At 42.8% G+C, this 16133-nt stretch overlaps 2 protein-coding genes across 3 annotated transcripts; one reads left to right on the forward strand and one right to left on the reverse strand.

Moving 5' to 3' along the window:
- The first annotated feature begins 264 nt into the window (after positions 1-264).
- LOC147156307 (C1q-related factor-like) lies at positions 265-7119 on the forward strand. 2 transcript variants are annotated; one of them, XR_015091678.1, is made up of 3 exons: positions 265-1036; positions 4435-4675; positions 6912-7119. XR_015091678.1 is itself a non-coding variant. In XM_086064352.1 (2 exons), the coding sequence occupies exons 1-2, from the start codon at positions 425-427 to the stop codon at positions 4612-4614; spliced, it is 792 nt and encodes a 263-aa protein (XP_085920478.1). In that variant the 5' UTR covers positions 265-424; the 3' UTR covers positions 4615-5931. The 2 variants fall into 2 exon arrangements, 1 of the variants encoding a protein (XP_085920478.1); XM_086064352.1 differs by lacking the exon at positions 6912-7119 and having other exon boundaries at positions 4435-5931.
- A 4894-nt stretch (positions 7120-12013) lies between these two features.
- dcakd (dephospho-CoA kinase domain containing) lies at positions 12014-16114 on the reverse strand. The gene is made up of 5 exons (XM_086064600.1): positions 15814-16114; positions 15280-15394; positions 14828-15031; positions 14566-14653; positions 12014-13701 (listed from the first exon to the last, which is right to left on the reverse strand). Exons 2-5 carry the CDS (start codon positions 15389-15391, stop codon positions 13416-13418), a joined length of 690 nt encoding a protein of 229 aa, XP_085920726.1. The 5' UTR covers positions 15392-15394; positions 15814-16114; the 3' UTR covers positions 12014-13415.
- Between the last annotated feature and the right edge of the window lie 19 nt (positions 16115-16133).

Consider the following 16133-nt stretch of genomic DNA (forward strand, 5'->3'; position numbering starts at 1 on the left):
AATCTTAAAAATAAAACTTGACTCGTCGTTGTTCAAATGTCCGCTTTTTGCATTTGAACCGTTCACCTGTTTACGTATCTGCTCATCCTTATGACCGGAGGAAGATGACAGTGGAGAGAGAGAGAACGCGTTCTCCTCCTCAGCCTTGCCTCACAGTTGGTGTGTGCATCTTGCGTTCTCTCTCTCTCCCTTTCTCCCTCCCTCTCTCTCTCTCTCTCCCTCTCCTTGGGCTCACTCGGATCCCTCGCTTGTCACTCCATCCTTCCTCAGCTCTCCTCATCTTTGGAAACGTCCTCCTCGCCTTCTTCCCGGTGGAGCACCCGCAGTCACCATTCCCACCCCGGAGATCTCCACGCTGGCAGCCCAGCCCCTTCCCCGGCTGAGCTTCGGGCGCAAGACCTTGGTGGCGGCCGCCGTGGGGGTCATGCTGGTGCTGGTCCTGGTGGTGCTCATCCCCGTGCTGGTCAGCTCCGTCGGAGGGGGCGAGGAAGGCGGCGGCAGGTTCGAGATGCTGGGCACCTGCCGCATGGTGTGCGACCCCTTCCCCACGGCCGAGGAGCCGCTCACCGTCCAGCAACAGGTGGACGACCGGGCCGACCCCGGCGAGCGCGGCGTGGAGGCGCCGCCGCCCACCTTCGCCGCTCACGCCTCGCAGGGCAGACCCGGACGACCCGGAAAGCCCGGCCCCCCGGGGCCCCCCGGAGAACCCGGCCCGCCGGGACCCAAGGGACCGCCCGGGGACGGCGTGGACGTGGTGCGCACCGGGATTCTGGGCTTAGGGGGTACGGGTTCGCTGAGCACGGCCACCTACAACACCACGCCCCGGGTGGCTTTCTCCGCGGGGCTCCGGAACCCGCAGGAAGGCTACGACATCCTGCGCTTCGACGACGTGGTCACCAACATCGGCGGCAACTACGACGGCGCCGCGGGAAAGTTCACCTGCAAGATTCCCGGCACCTACTTCTTCATTTACAACGTTCTGATGCGGGGAGGAGACGGCACCAGCATGTGGGCCGACCTGCTCAAGAACGCTCTGGTGGGTAAACACAACTTCGCCAACAACTTCTTTTCAACATCAAGTCACGCCAGCTGGAAAAAGCTCAGATGGCACAACGAGTAAACAAGCTGGAGTAAAAAAAAAGAAAAAGGCAAAAAAGGATTTTAGTCAGAGTTTTGAATAGGTAAGGTCAGTCTGTCAATCATCACACTCGCTGTATTTGCGAGAAAAAAAATCGTAAATTTGTCACTTTATAAAGTGGAAAATTTGTGAGACAAAAACTCGTACATTTGCGACTTTATGATTTTTTTTTTATACAAGAAATACACGTAGCGTAGCTATCGTCTAACGTGAGGATTCGTTGGTGCTTAATGGGACACTAGTTATAAAATGAAAAGGCAGGATGGAGACGGATTCATTCTTAATTTAAACTTTACACTTCCTGATCCCCTATCAGCTGACTAACACTAACCAATCAGAAGCTAGCATACTTTATGACGGAACGCAGCAGGTTCGTTTCACTTTCATAGTCTGGCACTTTGCAGGTTTCATTTTCGGAAACTATCCTCCGTTATTCACTGATTGATTATTACTATGGCGCCATCTGGTGGCAAGCAATTATGTTGAACTGAGGGGTGGAACTTCACTTAGTCAGGCCATAACCATGTCTAATAAAGTGAAAAAAATGTCTCCAAACAATGACTGGATTATCAATAGGGTTAGTTACTTGCGGATGAATCGATTAAGAGTAAGCGCAGATTTCACACTGTAAATATTGAGACATGATCATCATCATTTCAGCGCCTCCAAATCAACGACAGTATTTGAGCGTCTTCCGTATCCGAGCGGGGTCATTTCTGACTTGACGAGTTAGCAAACGCTCCGTCGCGCCGCGTGGTCAAGCCACCAGCGCAAACGGTGAACTCGTGCGTTCATGCGTGTCGTGATCTCCGCTCCGACTCGGTTCAAGCCCGCAAAAACCACAACGCGCGGTGGCGCCCTGCCAGATTGCGTACGCGGGGGGGGGAAAGCGAGCCGAGTGCGATCCGCAAACCCGCCGCACATCAAAACGTCGCCCGGGGTCTCTTGACAAACAAGTTCAAAGCGCTTTGAAATACAAAATGCTAACTTTTTTTTCCAGCGCCGCCGCCGTGACGTCCGCGCACGCCGCGTTTATCGCGCGGCCGGCCCGGGCCAGGCGGTGCCGGCGTGAAAACGAGCTATTGGTTACGTTCACGCATGACTTGGTAATATGTCTTGGAGGCCTCAGGTGGCGACGCTGATCAAACGGCGTGGAAATCACAAGTGAAACGCAAACATGATGGCAGCCCAGATATAACGTGGAAGCTCAAATAACACTTTTGGAAACCAAAACACGGTTTAGCAACCCATCTTGAACCCAAGCACGTATTATACTCACAAATGTACTTCATATGAAAGTATTTAGTCCATTCTATGAAATCTGAGCCTGTTTAGCTGAATGCAAAGTTGCAGGGCGGCTCGATGATGAAGAAAATATTCGTCACGATTATTTTGGTAATAATTGAAATCACGATTAGGACGATTCTTTTTTTTTTTTTTAAATTGTTCAGACAAATAAAACATTTTGAAACACTATAAATATGCAAGTTCCTTTTGGATGAATTTTTTTTTAATACATTTGTTTATTTTCAATTTAAAAAAGGTGTAAATGTAAACATTTAAACAACTCCAAATTAGCATTAATATCTTTTTTTTGACGATTATATTGATCTTTATGGAGGACCAAATCTGCCAAAATTTTAAATAAATAAACGACTTCATTAATAAATAAATAAAAGTGAAAATAAAAACGGGAAGAGAAAATAATAATTAAAAAATAAATAGAAAAAATATTAAATTAAATAAATGTAGTTTTTATATATATATATATATATATAAACATTTATTTGTATATGCATTTTTTTAAATATATATTTGTTGTTTTTATTTTGATCAATTTTCTTGCTTTTAATTTTTAAACTATATACGTATATACACCGACAGATGTGTGGTGAGCGTCCGCGTCCGAGCCGCTTCCCACCCGTCAAAAGTTCTGAGGGCACATTTGAACGCCCTCGCGCCCCCCCGATGGTGTCTTCATGACACGGATGGGACTTGGCACTCGTGCTGGCTTTAGACACTGCGTGCAGACAGGCAGAGATGATGAAAGTGCGGGATTTGAAATAAATAATAAAAAAAAAGACTGAAGAAGGGAGATCGTTGCAGCACTGCGCATCCTCTCAGGCGGGGTGAGTCAAAGCGAAGCTTTACACTTGAGTCACCGCCGTCTTGTATCCAGCACACTCGCAAGAACACACACAGAGAATTCCTCCCATCAGCAGATGCTTTTTTCTTTTGCTTGTTTGTCTGCAAAAATGCCGGCTTCATATGTTCACATTTTGAATGTTGAGTTTAATTCATTCTGAGACTGTGCTCGTAATGCAAATAATTCGAAACTCAAATCAACTTTCCCCATTGGGATGAATGGGGAGGCCATTAATCTGTTGCTTTTGTAAAATACTTTTTAAGCAGAAAAAAATTGTGCAGTATTTTACTGTATTTAAAAAAGTACTTCTCAATTCTTTTTTGTTACAACCCCAAGGAATAAGATTTTTTTTGAAATTGCTGTAAGTACTAATACTCATTGTGCATGTGTGCCACTGCCACCTACTGTAGTGGATGTACAATTACAGTTTGTTCTAGTACAACAACAACTAACACATTTCCCAAAGGACTGATTTTAAAATTACAAAAAGTTTTTCTTTAATTGCAATTTGTTTCCACTTCACTTTTACTGAACTTAAATCTCGACTGCTTTTTCAACACTCTTGCTCATGTTTTTTCTATCATTTCAATTTTTAACTCAATTTCCGTCATTTTCTTAACACTCACTTTTTCATACTCATCATTCGAGAAAATAAATTTGGTTGAATACCTGCACCCAAAAAATAAACAAAAAATAATAATAAAACATAGCACAAAAACAAGAAAAATGCAGGCACAAAACGCAGCAAAATTGTCATCACTTTCTTTACTTAATGGCAGTAAAGGTGCGATTTTGCAATCTGATTCTGTTTCAAAGTCAAATTTTTGTGAATACATTTGCAATTTTTTAATGTTAATAAATAAATATGCGACTTAAGCTCAGTTCAATGTCACTGCCACCTGCATGAGAAAGTGTTTTATTTTATTAAAATAACAGAAAAATTATATATATATTTGGACATAAAATGTACTCGTATTTTAAATGATGATGTTGGCCTGACGTTATGACGTTTGTTGTCGCCATCTGGTGGTGAAATTCAAGTTAAGTAAGAAGTGAAATTCTTGCTCACGACACAAAATAACAAGAGTGCGCGTCTCGCAAATATGTTCCCAATTTGTTGTAATTGTCCGTTTGTTTCTCTTCATTCGAGGTGAGGGCGAGCGCCATCGCGCAGGACCAGGACCAGAGTTACGACTACGCCAGCAACAGCGTCATCCTGCACTTGGACGCGGGCGACGAGGTGTACATCAAATTGGACGGGGGCAAGGCGCACGGGGGCAACAGCAACAAGTACAGCACCTTCTCCGGCTTCATCCTGTACGCCGACTGACGAGCGCCGGACGGACGGACGGACGCCCGCTGACTTTGGTTGCAAGGCAGACCCGTTGCCCGTAAGCTGCGGTTTGGTCGCTTGCTAACGGTCTACCTCTTTATCCGTGCGTTGTCTCATGGGGGGGAGGGGGTGCGTTCGCGCCAAGGTGCCGCCATGATTTTTGAAGCGGCGCCTCCCCATCACGTGTTTGTTGGTGTTCTTCGATTTATCATTAGTAGAACACACAGGTGGCAAGTCCAGGTCCAGAAAGTAAAAACCCTGCTACTGTTTGGCTTTAGCCCCCTAGCGCTAGCGGGCTATCTAGCTAGCTCCGTAGCAGGCGAGCACCATGGGTGCTAGCTAGCTAAAGCTAAGCTCCCAGTTCCCTAACACCATGGGAGCTAGCTAGGGAGCTAGCTAACTAGCACCTGAGGCTATATCCAAACTGTGGCAGCGTTTTTACTTTCTGGACCTGGATTTGCCACTTCTGTACTAGAATAAGTCATCATGTCCAATGAAAATACTTTTAATACAGATGGCAAAATGAGATTATTGATGAATTGATACATTTACGGTGTTGCTTTGTCTATTCAAAATATGCTAGACATGATTTCACACATTGGTCGATTTTTGTGGGACCTAATAATGCATTATTTGCTGAAAAACTCGCCTCTTCCCTGTTTTTGTCTTCTTTCTGAAATGCCACAAGAGGGTGCCAAAGCCAGGTCAAATACAAAAAGCAGTGCTTTGGCGACATCTCATGAATAGTCGGGATAATAGCCACAAATGGTAGGAACCAAGCCCCGCCGCGAACAGAGGCCATTGATGCTAGCTAACCACGATCCAAAAACACACACTTCAAAGTAATATCATTTCAAACTCATCATACATTACCTTAAAAATTATTTGGCTGATAAATATTTTTAAAAGCGCAACTTTCCTTCACTACAAACAAATCTGTAAGTCTCAGCCGAGATGGATCTTGTCAACGCACTTTCAAGGCTTCAGCACCATCTTGTGGCATCTTGAAACTTTATTGAAAGAGCAGAAAAAAAAAACGTTTTTCAGTGAATAACGAGAGGGAAATGAAAATTGTTAGTCGGGTGTTCGTTCTGAAATCTGATGCAGAATTTTGTCCATCCGAGTAGTGCACATGCGTCCCGGTGTGTGTCTGTCCAAACTTGTTTGTGATTCTTTCATGTGCCGTGCTCGCAATTACCATCTGCATGCAAAAAGCCTCCAAGAATGAAGAAACACCACCAAAATGTGTTCAAACTTGCATTTTCAATAGATACACCATGATTTTTTTTTCCCCATTAAAGAAAAAGATCTTTACGTCAGCAGTTTCTTGTCTTATTCCTCAAATGTATGACTTGAAAACGTTTGTGAAAGACTACTTAAATACGTGACACGCCCCCCCCCATTCTGAGCATTTTCATTTTCTGTAAATGAGTGGTTGAACCAACTCATCGTCGATGAGTCAACTTTATTACTTTGCTTTTATGTTAAAAGCTTGCAGATGACTAATTGCCATTTTGTTGAGTCACAATTGCATCAATTACAAAAAATAAAAAATCCCGACTGCAATGAAATGCTTCAAAAAGACAATATTTGTAATTGGGAATTATGTTGTCAGTATTTATAGCAGTGGTTCTCAAATGTTTACACCAAGTGCCACGTACGAGTTATTCTTAAAATGGATATTTGACATTAGTGAAAGTCATTAATTATAACATCATGTGCTGGTTGAACATTAACACTGCACCTAAATATAAGAAAATACTTAATTCAATTAAAACGCATTGTGCAGAAGTTTAATAAAAAACGATGCCTAAATAAAAGTTTTGAAACAAATTTTAATTTCATATTGTGTTGTGCTAAAAAGTTAAACGCAACTGAACTACACGAAGGCATTGTTTCTTTTGTGTACCACTAGAGGGAGCCAGAGAATGAGTGGTTGATCAAACAAAAATTATTTTTCTATATAAATAGCAAAATCAGAAAAACTCATCATTTTGCAGAAGACATAGCTCTTTTTACTTCATTAAAGAAATGTTCTTTAGGTAAATCGAAGGCCAGGTCGACACACTGTAAAATAAATAAATAATACAAGTGATATTTACTTGAAAAAAGTAAATTTTACAAGGAGAGTTTTGAGTAGATTTGACCAGTTTATTAAAAAAAAAAAAAGCAACTCCAAAACCTTGAGGATGTGAGACAGCCACTCTACCACCTGAGCCATGCCAGTGTTGAGCCAAACTTGACTAGGCTTTTTCAAGTAAATATTACTCTCTCTTTTTTTCTCTCGCCCTCAGTGCAGCGCTTAGATCGGCACATCATCAACCAGGGGGCGACTCAGCGACAAGACAGTCGCTTCCGGACTTCAACAGGAAGATACGATTCATTCGGCCTGGAGTCACTTTCGCTATTGCCAACATCTCAAGTAACCGCGGAGCTTCTGAAGCTTCCTGCCAAGTCGCGACGGCGTCAAGAAGTTACAGTTGAAAATGTTAGCCGGTGAGCGTAAAAGTGGCACCCGAGAAAGAAAAAAAAAAAAGGTCGCAGAGCTGATAAAAAAAAACGTCGGCGACCGGATTGCTCGGCGGTTTCAGAGCATCAATGTGATTTCATGCCTCGGAGACAGACAGCTCACTTCCTCCAGACACAATTAAAAGTGAGTGACCGCGCCTCAGCAGAGGTCAGCCGAGCCACGGGGGGGGGGGGGGCGCCGAGAAGCTGCCGTCCTCTCGGGCGCTATGAGAGCATCGTCAAATTAGAGACTTCATGTCACGATGTCAAAGACGAAGGCCCCCCCGGCCCCTGCGAGAACGCCAAGCAACGGCCGCCGCTGTCGTCCGGAGAGCGTTCCTCGCCAAAGTAAACGCTGCGACCAGCGCGGCAAAACTCAAACGGACCCGTTGAAAAAAAAAAATGTCATGTGTTTTTATAGCCAAGTCATGTTTTGATTGTCTTCCATCTTGCATTTCATAAAATGTTCTCATTTTATAGTTGCATGCTTGACTGTTTTGTCTTGTTCAATAAATGGCTGGAAGTGGAGCAAATGTTGATGAAGATGAAGAGGGAGAAGATCCAGAATAGGAAAAAAAAAATCCAGGTGAAAGAAAGAAGGGGGATAGGAACAATGAGGAATCGGAGAAGAAAAAGGAGGATGAAGAAGAGGAATAGGAAAAATAAGGGGAAGAAGATGAGGAAGAGAAAGAAGGAAAAAGAGGACTAGAAAGAGGAGGACAAATAAAAAAAGAGCAACTGGAAGAAAAGGAACAGAAGACAAGATGAAGAGAGAAAGAAGAGGAGGAGGAAATGGAAAAAGATGAGGAGTAGGCAAAAGAAAAAGTGGAATAGAAAGAGGATGACAAACAAAAAAAAGCAATAGGAAAAAGAGGAACAGAAGACGGAAGATGAAGAGAAAAAAAGAGGAATAAAGAAGAAGAGAAATAGGAAAAAAAGGGAAGAAGATGAGGAATAGTTATAAAAATAAAAGTTAGAGGAACTTGGAATTTGCGTGCAATGTTTACACCCAAAACAAAAGTAACAAGCGCAAGAAGCATAAAGTCGAGACTTGACTTGCTTTTATGGGCCACATAAATGGATGCGACGGGCCGGACCTGGCCCCCGGGCCTGGACATTGACACCCGTGATGGAGATGGATTGCGAAGGGTTTCCAGATAAGGCCACCCCGCAAAGTTGCGCAAGCGTTCGGGCCGGCCTCCAGCAACACCAGTCGGGCCGGCTTCTGCCTCCTCGCAAACGGGCTTTGGTTTGTGCGTCTCCCAATTAACTCAACGAGAAGCATCCCAATTAGAGACGGATGCCTCGGCTACATACGACCCCCCCCCCCTCCCCCCACCCCCGTGATGTTCCCACACTGTCCTTGCACTTGAAAACGCTGACACTAAGCAAGCAGTCAAACGCATCAACAATTCAATTGCTAGCTAAGAAATGTTAGCGTCGAACGTGCCGCACGGCGTACAAATGTCACACTTCAAGAACTCATTTCGAGTCAAGCTTTGAGAAATTTGGCACCAATCATAAAAAGAAAAAAAAGAAGGCAAAGAATGATCATCTAAAGACGATCAACGCCTTTCATTGCCGATCGCCTGCAGCTCGTGCCTTGCAACCTGCAGCAGTGTAGCCCCGCCTTCCCCTTCCCTTAATACTTAACGCTTATTACAAACATTGAAATTAATTTGAACAAATCAATAAATACATCACAAAAAATTCTTACAAACAGATATAATGTCAAATGTATTCTTAATTTTCCTCATTTGATTAAGAAAGGAATGATCTTGAAAACGCACACGAGGTGAGCTCGCATGCTAACAATTCCTAGCCCGAAACATTTTAACTCTTTGTCATCAGGCGACTTTGCAGCAAATGGGAAACAAATAGAGCATAAAGTTTGCCGGGGCAATCGTAAAGCGCTGAGAGGCTGGCGGTGGGTCGACATGTGTGCGGCCATGCACGCCACCGCCGCGTCTTGCCGCTCCTTGGGAGAACGTGACAGCGTACGCGCGCCGGCGTCCGGCGGAACAAGTCCAGTGTGTCAGCGACTCAGCACCGGCGGCCCTCCGCGCTCCCCCTCGTGCCCCCCCCCCCCTGACTGAGCCGGCCGGGCCTAACGCGCGCGGACAGATTGAGTCACGCGGCCGGGATGCTCTGCTGGCGCGTTGCCCGTCTCTTCACCTCACCCGATGCCGGCGGGATGCGGCGTGACAACGCGCTACCGAGGCGCTGGCCAGAGTTCAAGATGGCTGACCGCGGAGGGACGCTTAATGCTACCCGGCCGTTGGTGTCGAGCTGCATTTGCCGACCGCGGCGTGGACGGCCGCGCCGTCGGCTTTTGTGCCTTCTGAATTTTATACTTTCAGAGAATAGTTATCCAACGAGTATTGCGTGCCGGCAGTGGCTGAATTACAGAAGAGGATTAGGGCCGGTGAAGAGAAGGAGAAAAAAAAAAAAGAAGGTTGGCAGGATCCGAACTTTAAAGTGAGAATTCTGAGCATCAAGTCTGAATTCTCACAAATTCTCACTTTATTGTGATAATTCAGACTTTATTCTCAGAATTCTGACTTGAGATTTCTGAATTTTGACTGCCTTCCCCCCACAATTCATAGCTCATTAGCGCTACGTCACAAAGTGAGAATTCTCCCTTTAAAGTCAGGATTCTGAGAATAAAGTCTGAATTATCACAATAAAGTGAGAATTTGTGAGAATTCAGACTTTAATCTCAGAATTCTGACTTGAGATTTCTGAATTTTGACTGCCTTCCCCCCACAATTCATAGCTCATCAGCTCTATGTCACAAAGTGAGAATTCTCACTTTAAAGTCAGGATTCTGAGAATAAAGTCAGGATTCTGAGAATAAAATCAGGATTCTGAGAATAAAATCAGGATTCTGAGAATAAAGTCAGAATTCTGAGTATAAAGTCTGACTTCTCACAATAAAGTGAGAATTTGAGACAATTCAGACTTTAATCTCAGAATTCTCACTTTAAAGTGAGACTGACTTTAATCGCAGAATCCTGACTTTATTCTCAAAGTCAGAATTCTGAACCCTTTTTTTCCCCCACTTCACTGGCCCTAATCCGCTTTCGTACTGAATGGTTAAAAAAAAAAAAAGTCTCTCAAAAAGCCACACTGTCAATTATGTGGGAGTTATTGCATGGCAAAAAAAAGTGTGGCGAATGAAAACCCGAATAATATATATTAATGGTAGTCCTTGATAATGGTCACAAATTTGTTTGGGGAGGAATAATAATAGCATTCACCCTACATGTTTTCCCATCATGGAGATACAAAAAGAGAAAAATAATTAGCATTCACGTGGTAAACAACAGCAATTTACCACCACAATGAAGTCGTCGTTAACCTTTTGCTCGGACGTCTTGCCTATCAGGCACGGCAGTTTTTATTTTTAATTTCGCTCTCGCTCAGCTTGGCCTTGCCTGATGGTTGGTGGGGGGGGGGGGGGGGGGGGTGATGAAAAAGCACTCAGACAGATGACACTCGGCCGGCGCCCGCAGGGGGGCGGCGCTCGGAAACCGCCAGATTACAGGGGCGTACGTCTGCTGTCGGCAAACCGTAGGCAGGTGCTTTTAGGACCATCAACCTTCTTGCCGTCATTCTTTAAAGCCACAATTAGTATTCAGACAGGATCTTTCCCTCGGGAGCTTTCGCACTTGTTGGTTCAGATAAAGTCCAGCCTTGCAAAATGTGGCCTTCTACTGTGCGAACTACTGCCGAGGGACGCACTGGGAACAGGTTTGAGGGTTACTATACTTACATTTTTAAGGTTATTTGAACAAGGAAAAAAAATATTGACACGTTGGGCACAATTTCTACATTTTCACATTGGGGTCCACTCGCTTTTGTTGCCAAGATTCAGTAAATGCACACAGACGACTTCACATTGTAGCTAAAGTGTCATTTCTTCAAACTCGTCCAATAAAAAGGTGTAAAAAAATTAGGGGTGTCAGGCAATACTTTTTTTTTATGGTAATTAATCGCATGATTTCAATAGTTAACTCACGATTAATCGCAAAATCTGTTTTAAATGTAAAATAAAAAATTTGGAGACGCATGCTTCTCAATGGACAGCGCTGATATATTGCTTTTTTTTTTTAGGGGTGCCAGGCGATTAAAATTTTAAATCATAATCAATCGCACAACATCAATAGTTAACTCACAATTAATCACAAATTTAATATCTGTTCTAAATGTACAATACATTTTTTCCCTAAGTTTTCATACTCTTAACATAAAAATGAGGGGGGGGGATGTTAAACTAATAGAAATATGGCTGCATTTTTTAGTCATTGATACAGTAATTTTATAATAGTTCATAAAAGTGAGTTAAAATTAAAAAAAGATGTCCTGTACTGTAAACAAACGAGTGTGACATTAATGTGTGTTGGTCATTTTTCTGCCACTAGATGGCATAACTGCGTTTGTAAGACGTTGGTGACAGCTCAGTGCATTTTTCTTTTCATATTAAGAGCTATCTAATCTTTAACACAAAGTAATATATATTGTGAAATGTGAGGGGTGTACTCACTTTTGTGTGCAAGACTACTTTGGCCACCTCAAGTGTTGATATGTACATTAGTGTTGGCGTACGCTTTGAACGCAGCCCCCCCCCTCGCCGCCCATCACTCTGCATTAGCGACTGTGTGGCTTGGAGGGCCCCGGACCGAGCCGAGTGACACACATCGGCGATGGGGGGGGTGATGACATCATCGCATTCGCCCCGCATTCCACAATTTTCCCCGTCCGCGGGTCTTGATCTTCCTCTTCTGTCCAAGAAAGTTGGATTGCGCGGAATTGCCGTCTATATTCGCGATTGACCATTCGCAAAATCACCAACTCGGTCAGAGAATCAGCAACAAGTCGGAAGAAACAGCGTTTGATTTCGTTTATGTGAAGCGGCTTGCTTTTACAAAGAGTGTTTTTTACAAAGAGTGCTCACTGAGAGGGGACAGGACAGAAGAAAAAAAGTGTTAAGAAAATACAGTCAAGTTGATTGAGACACTCGCCTCGCCGTCCCAACTGGGTTGTCAAATACATTCATTCTGGTAAACATAATAAAGTCTTAATGTCCTCTGAAAAACAATCACTAAAATGTCTTTCCTGAAGGTGGAACTTCGCATATATTAAAAGCTTCCTCGACTGTCTGAACCTTCACGTGTCAGTAAAGCCGACGCAAATTTCACATTGAAATAGAATAAATTGCTGATGTCCGTGCAAGTTGAGCTCATGTGTTTGTCAAGAATTTAGTAGGAAATCGTACAAAGTGAAGCACGACAATGGACCACACGTTCACAAATTCACAGATTGTTCGGGGGAAACCCCATCCCCGGTTATTTGTGTATTTATTTATTTTTTACCCGATAACCCGAATATTCAGGTTTTTTGCCCAACTTTTTTTTTTTTTTTTATAAAATTCATGGCAATCATAAGTGAGGCTTCACTGTTTATCCCTTTTGGTGTAACATTTTTGCAGGGACTAACTGTACGGAAATGCCAACCCGATGATGACAAACACGGTGAACGTGCTAGCAACTAAAACTTCTGTCTTGCATGACGTCTCATTACCATCAAAGCTAAGGCTGACTCATTTATTGTTGTTTTTCATGTTTTTTTTTGCTAACATCTGTGGTTAAGGGTTTTTTTGACATTTGTATGGCAGTTAAAAGTGTTAAAATGTGAGCTGAAAAAAATTAATTAACATTAACATTAACATAAATTGTCCTTTGACCAAGTGCGAAATACATTTTTGAATAAAAATGTCTATAGTTTTTCTGACGGTGAGCCTCGTTCTGTGTATTGAACAAAAATTGTTCTGAAATGCAAAAACGAATGAAAAGGCATCACGGAATGAGAGATGTCACTGTGTGGTAATACATCAATTGTAACTATCAATTTGAATTGTTGTCTTCGCACCAAAACTTTTGGAATTTTGCAAGGGTAACAAAAAAATAATAATGGGGGGGGGGGGAAAAACACCAAAGAAAAAAATGGTGGCAAAAAAAAGAAAAAGAAAAAAAATAACGGGAAAATAAAACAAAGAAAAAAATTATGGGGAAAAAACTGCAGCTAAAGTGCTTTGCATTGGACAGCAACCATGAAAATGTTCATAAAGTAAAAGTCTGTTTTGTAAGAAATCCTACTAAATCCTGGTGAGAATGCGGCACAGGTGACTAACCTCACAGTTAAGCGTCTGCCCGCCTGCCTGCCCGCCTGCCTGCCTGCCTGCCCGCCTGCCTGCCTGCCTTTCACACCACATCGCCATCATCCCGCCGTTAGGACAAAAGCATCTTGGCGGCGTAGAGCAGCATTCCGCCCAAGCCGGCGGCGCCGGCCACGGCCAGCACCCGCACCAGGAGGAAGTCCATGGAGTCCTCCAGCTTGGTGTGCAGCCGCAGCACCTGGCGGTGGGTGTCCTCGCGGGTGCCCGAGTTCTCGATGACGTGGCTGGCGAGGCCGCGCTTCTCGTTGAGCGGCATCTGCGCCGCCAGCCGCTGCTCCGCCTCCTCCGCCGTCAGGCCGTCCCGCTGCTTCAGGCGTGCCAGCTGAGTGGTCGGGTCGCTGGGAAGGTTATTAACATACTGTTGGATTTCCATGCACGTGAAGTAGAATATGTGTGTGGGTCCATTATGAAAACAAAAGCAGCCTCAAAATAGTTGAGACATTGACAGGGAAAAGTTGACAGAAATACAAAACTTTGAGCCTCACTGGCAGCTTCTGGCAAAAACAAGCCAGCGAATATTTTGTGACATCAAATATGTAGGAAACGTGAAACTTCTTTCTCTGTGACAAAATTATACAAATAGTTAAATTAATAGATTCAAATATATTTCCTATTAATTAAATTGTAAAGTATAACAATTATTTTGGCCCATTTAGACAATATTTCAAGACTCCTTTAAATCCATTAAAAACTACAATGAAAAATATATATTTTAATGAATTAATAGATAGTTATTCTTTGACACTTATTTAATTGGCTCCATTTTTTTTTACTTTGGGTTTAAAAAATAACCTCCACTTTTAATGTCAAGAAGTAATTGTCCATTAATTATTTCATTCGTGATATTTATTATATTACTTACATCTATATTTTGTCAAATATAGGGAGAGTAATTATTATAAAAATAATTACAGAATTACATTATTACACATTCCATTAAACAAACAAAAATAAATAATACAATCAATAAACAAAATAGTTTACAAGATATACACATTTGTTGTGAATTAAACGATCGTTAAACGCAGTAAATGTCATTAAAATATCATTTAATTATTACGCCGTATTCGAACTCATTCTATTACTTACCATTTTAACTCTTGACTGAATTGCCTTCATCGTGATTAATGAACGTAATAGATTGATAAAAGCAAAACAATGATTTGTTTGATGTGTGCTTTTCAACAGAGTGGAGTCCTTACCAATAAACAACCACAGTGTGGTTGAGAAACTGTGTGAGCTTTCTGGTTTCGAAGAGAAGCGGCACGTCCAGCACGACGTAGCGATAGCCTTAACAAAAACAAAAGAAAGAAAGAAAGAAAGAAAAGAACAAACGGTAGATGTAGTTGGTCAGCCATTTGAATGATTGAATAGCAACCAGGTAGAGAGTGAAATCTCCGCTCTGCCTGAAACTCAGAATGTGAATATGCCGAGTTGCTTTTATTGCACTAAATCAAGTCTTACCTTTCAGGAAGTAGAAGACGATCTGCTTGAGCATCTCTTTATGAATCTCCGGGTGCGTGATGGAGTTGAGCAGCTTGCGCTTCTCCTTGTCGGCGAAAACGAGGCGGCCCAGCTTCTGCCGGTCGATCTTGCCGCTCTCCAGCAGTACCTCGCGGCCAAAGTGGAAGACGATGCGCGAGTGGGCGGGCGAGCGGGGCTCCACCACTGCGTGAAATTTTTTAAAGCACACTGTGTCACACTTAGTGACTTTAGTAGAACATTTCTGGAAAGTCTGGGGTAAATTTCTCATTGAATATATTTTCATTACAAATATATTTAAATTCCATATTATAAGATGTGCATTTTGTAATTCCATTTTAATTTCTGTTTATTCCCATGAAAAATGTCCAACAAAATGACCTGAATTTTGGAACCGTACTGCTGATGCCAATAAATTTGTGCCATCAAATTACCTTTCCGTGCCACGACGTCAGCGTCGATGATGGGGCAGCCAAGTTCGTGTAACATCGACGACACCGTGCTTTTTCCAGAGGCAATACCTCCCGTCAGGCCCACTAAATACATCTCCTAAAAAAAAAAACACACATAAACAACAACATGAAATAAAGATGTTGGCGTTTCATCAACTTTTAGTGTGCTGTTTTATAAATGCCAACAGGTTATACATTTAATACAACTTATGCCATCTAGTGGGAGAACATTTAATTGTTCTGCCTGTCACTATATGTCGCTGACATAGATGGTTCAACATGCAACAGATGCGCGCTGAGCTGAAGTTAGCAACATTTTCTGGCATCATGAGATTATTTTTTTTGCCATGTTTTTATTAAAACATTTTCAACAAATGCTACCACTTCTTGCATAGTCGTGCCATTTGACCAGCTCTTTTTGAGACAAACACACACTCTGCTTGTTTATCTTATTTACAATGAGGTACTAACTGATTTAATTAACAACCAAAAAGTTATTTGTAATGGTTTTCTTACGCCGTAGTTGTCTGGTGCTCCTAAAACGAAGACGAATGGACACTTGGATATCCGGACTTCAAGCTAACGTTAACACGCTAAATGTCAACGACAGCGTCAAAACGGCCGCAAATGGACCAACGAAAGAAGCCATCGTCCTCCTTAGCACGTCTCGGCAACTTCACATTCGACCACAATCGGCATTGGTTGATGTTATTTGTCAAAATGTCAACGTTAAACCTCTTGAGGTCAACTACATGCTAACAACCGGATATTGGAGATCAATGTGTCCTCACAAAATAGCTCCGGTGTATCAACTGCAACGTTCCGCAAACTCACGA

Source organism: Leptonotus elevatus, chromosome 20, assembly GCF_054856555.1.
Source record: "Leptonotus elevatus isolate MCC_2025b chromosome 20, RoL_Lele_1.0, whole genome shotgun sequence".
Classification (NCBI taxonomy): Eukaryota; Metazoa; Chordata; class Actinopteri; order Syngnathiformes; family Syngnathidae; genus Leptonotus; species Leptonotus elevatus.

Excerpts from the sequence above, each read along its gene's own strand:
- dcakd (XM_086064600.1), bottom strand. The coding sequence starts at position 15,391 with ATGTATTTAGTGGGCCTGACGGGAGGTATTGCCTCTGGAAAAAGCACG. Across the intron at positions 14,654-14,827 it reads CGTCTTCTACTTCCTGAAAG|GCTATCGCTACGTCGTGCTG; the intron begins GTAAGACTTGAT and ends GTTTTTGTTAAG. Across the intron at positions 13,702-14,565 it reads CACACTGTGGTTGTTTATTG|CGACCCGACCACTCAGCTGG; the intron begins GTAAGGACTCCA and ends TAACCTTCCCAG.
- LOC147156307 (XM_086064352.1), top strand. The coding sequence starts at position 425 with ATGCTGGTGCTGGTCCTGGTGGTGCTCATCCCCGTGCTGGTCAGCTCC. Across the intron at positions 1,037-4,434 it reads ACCTGCTCAAGAACGCTCTG|GTGAGGGCGAGCGCCATCGC; the intron begins GTGGGTAAACAC and ends TCTTCATTCGAG.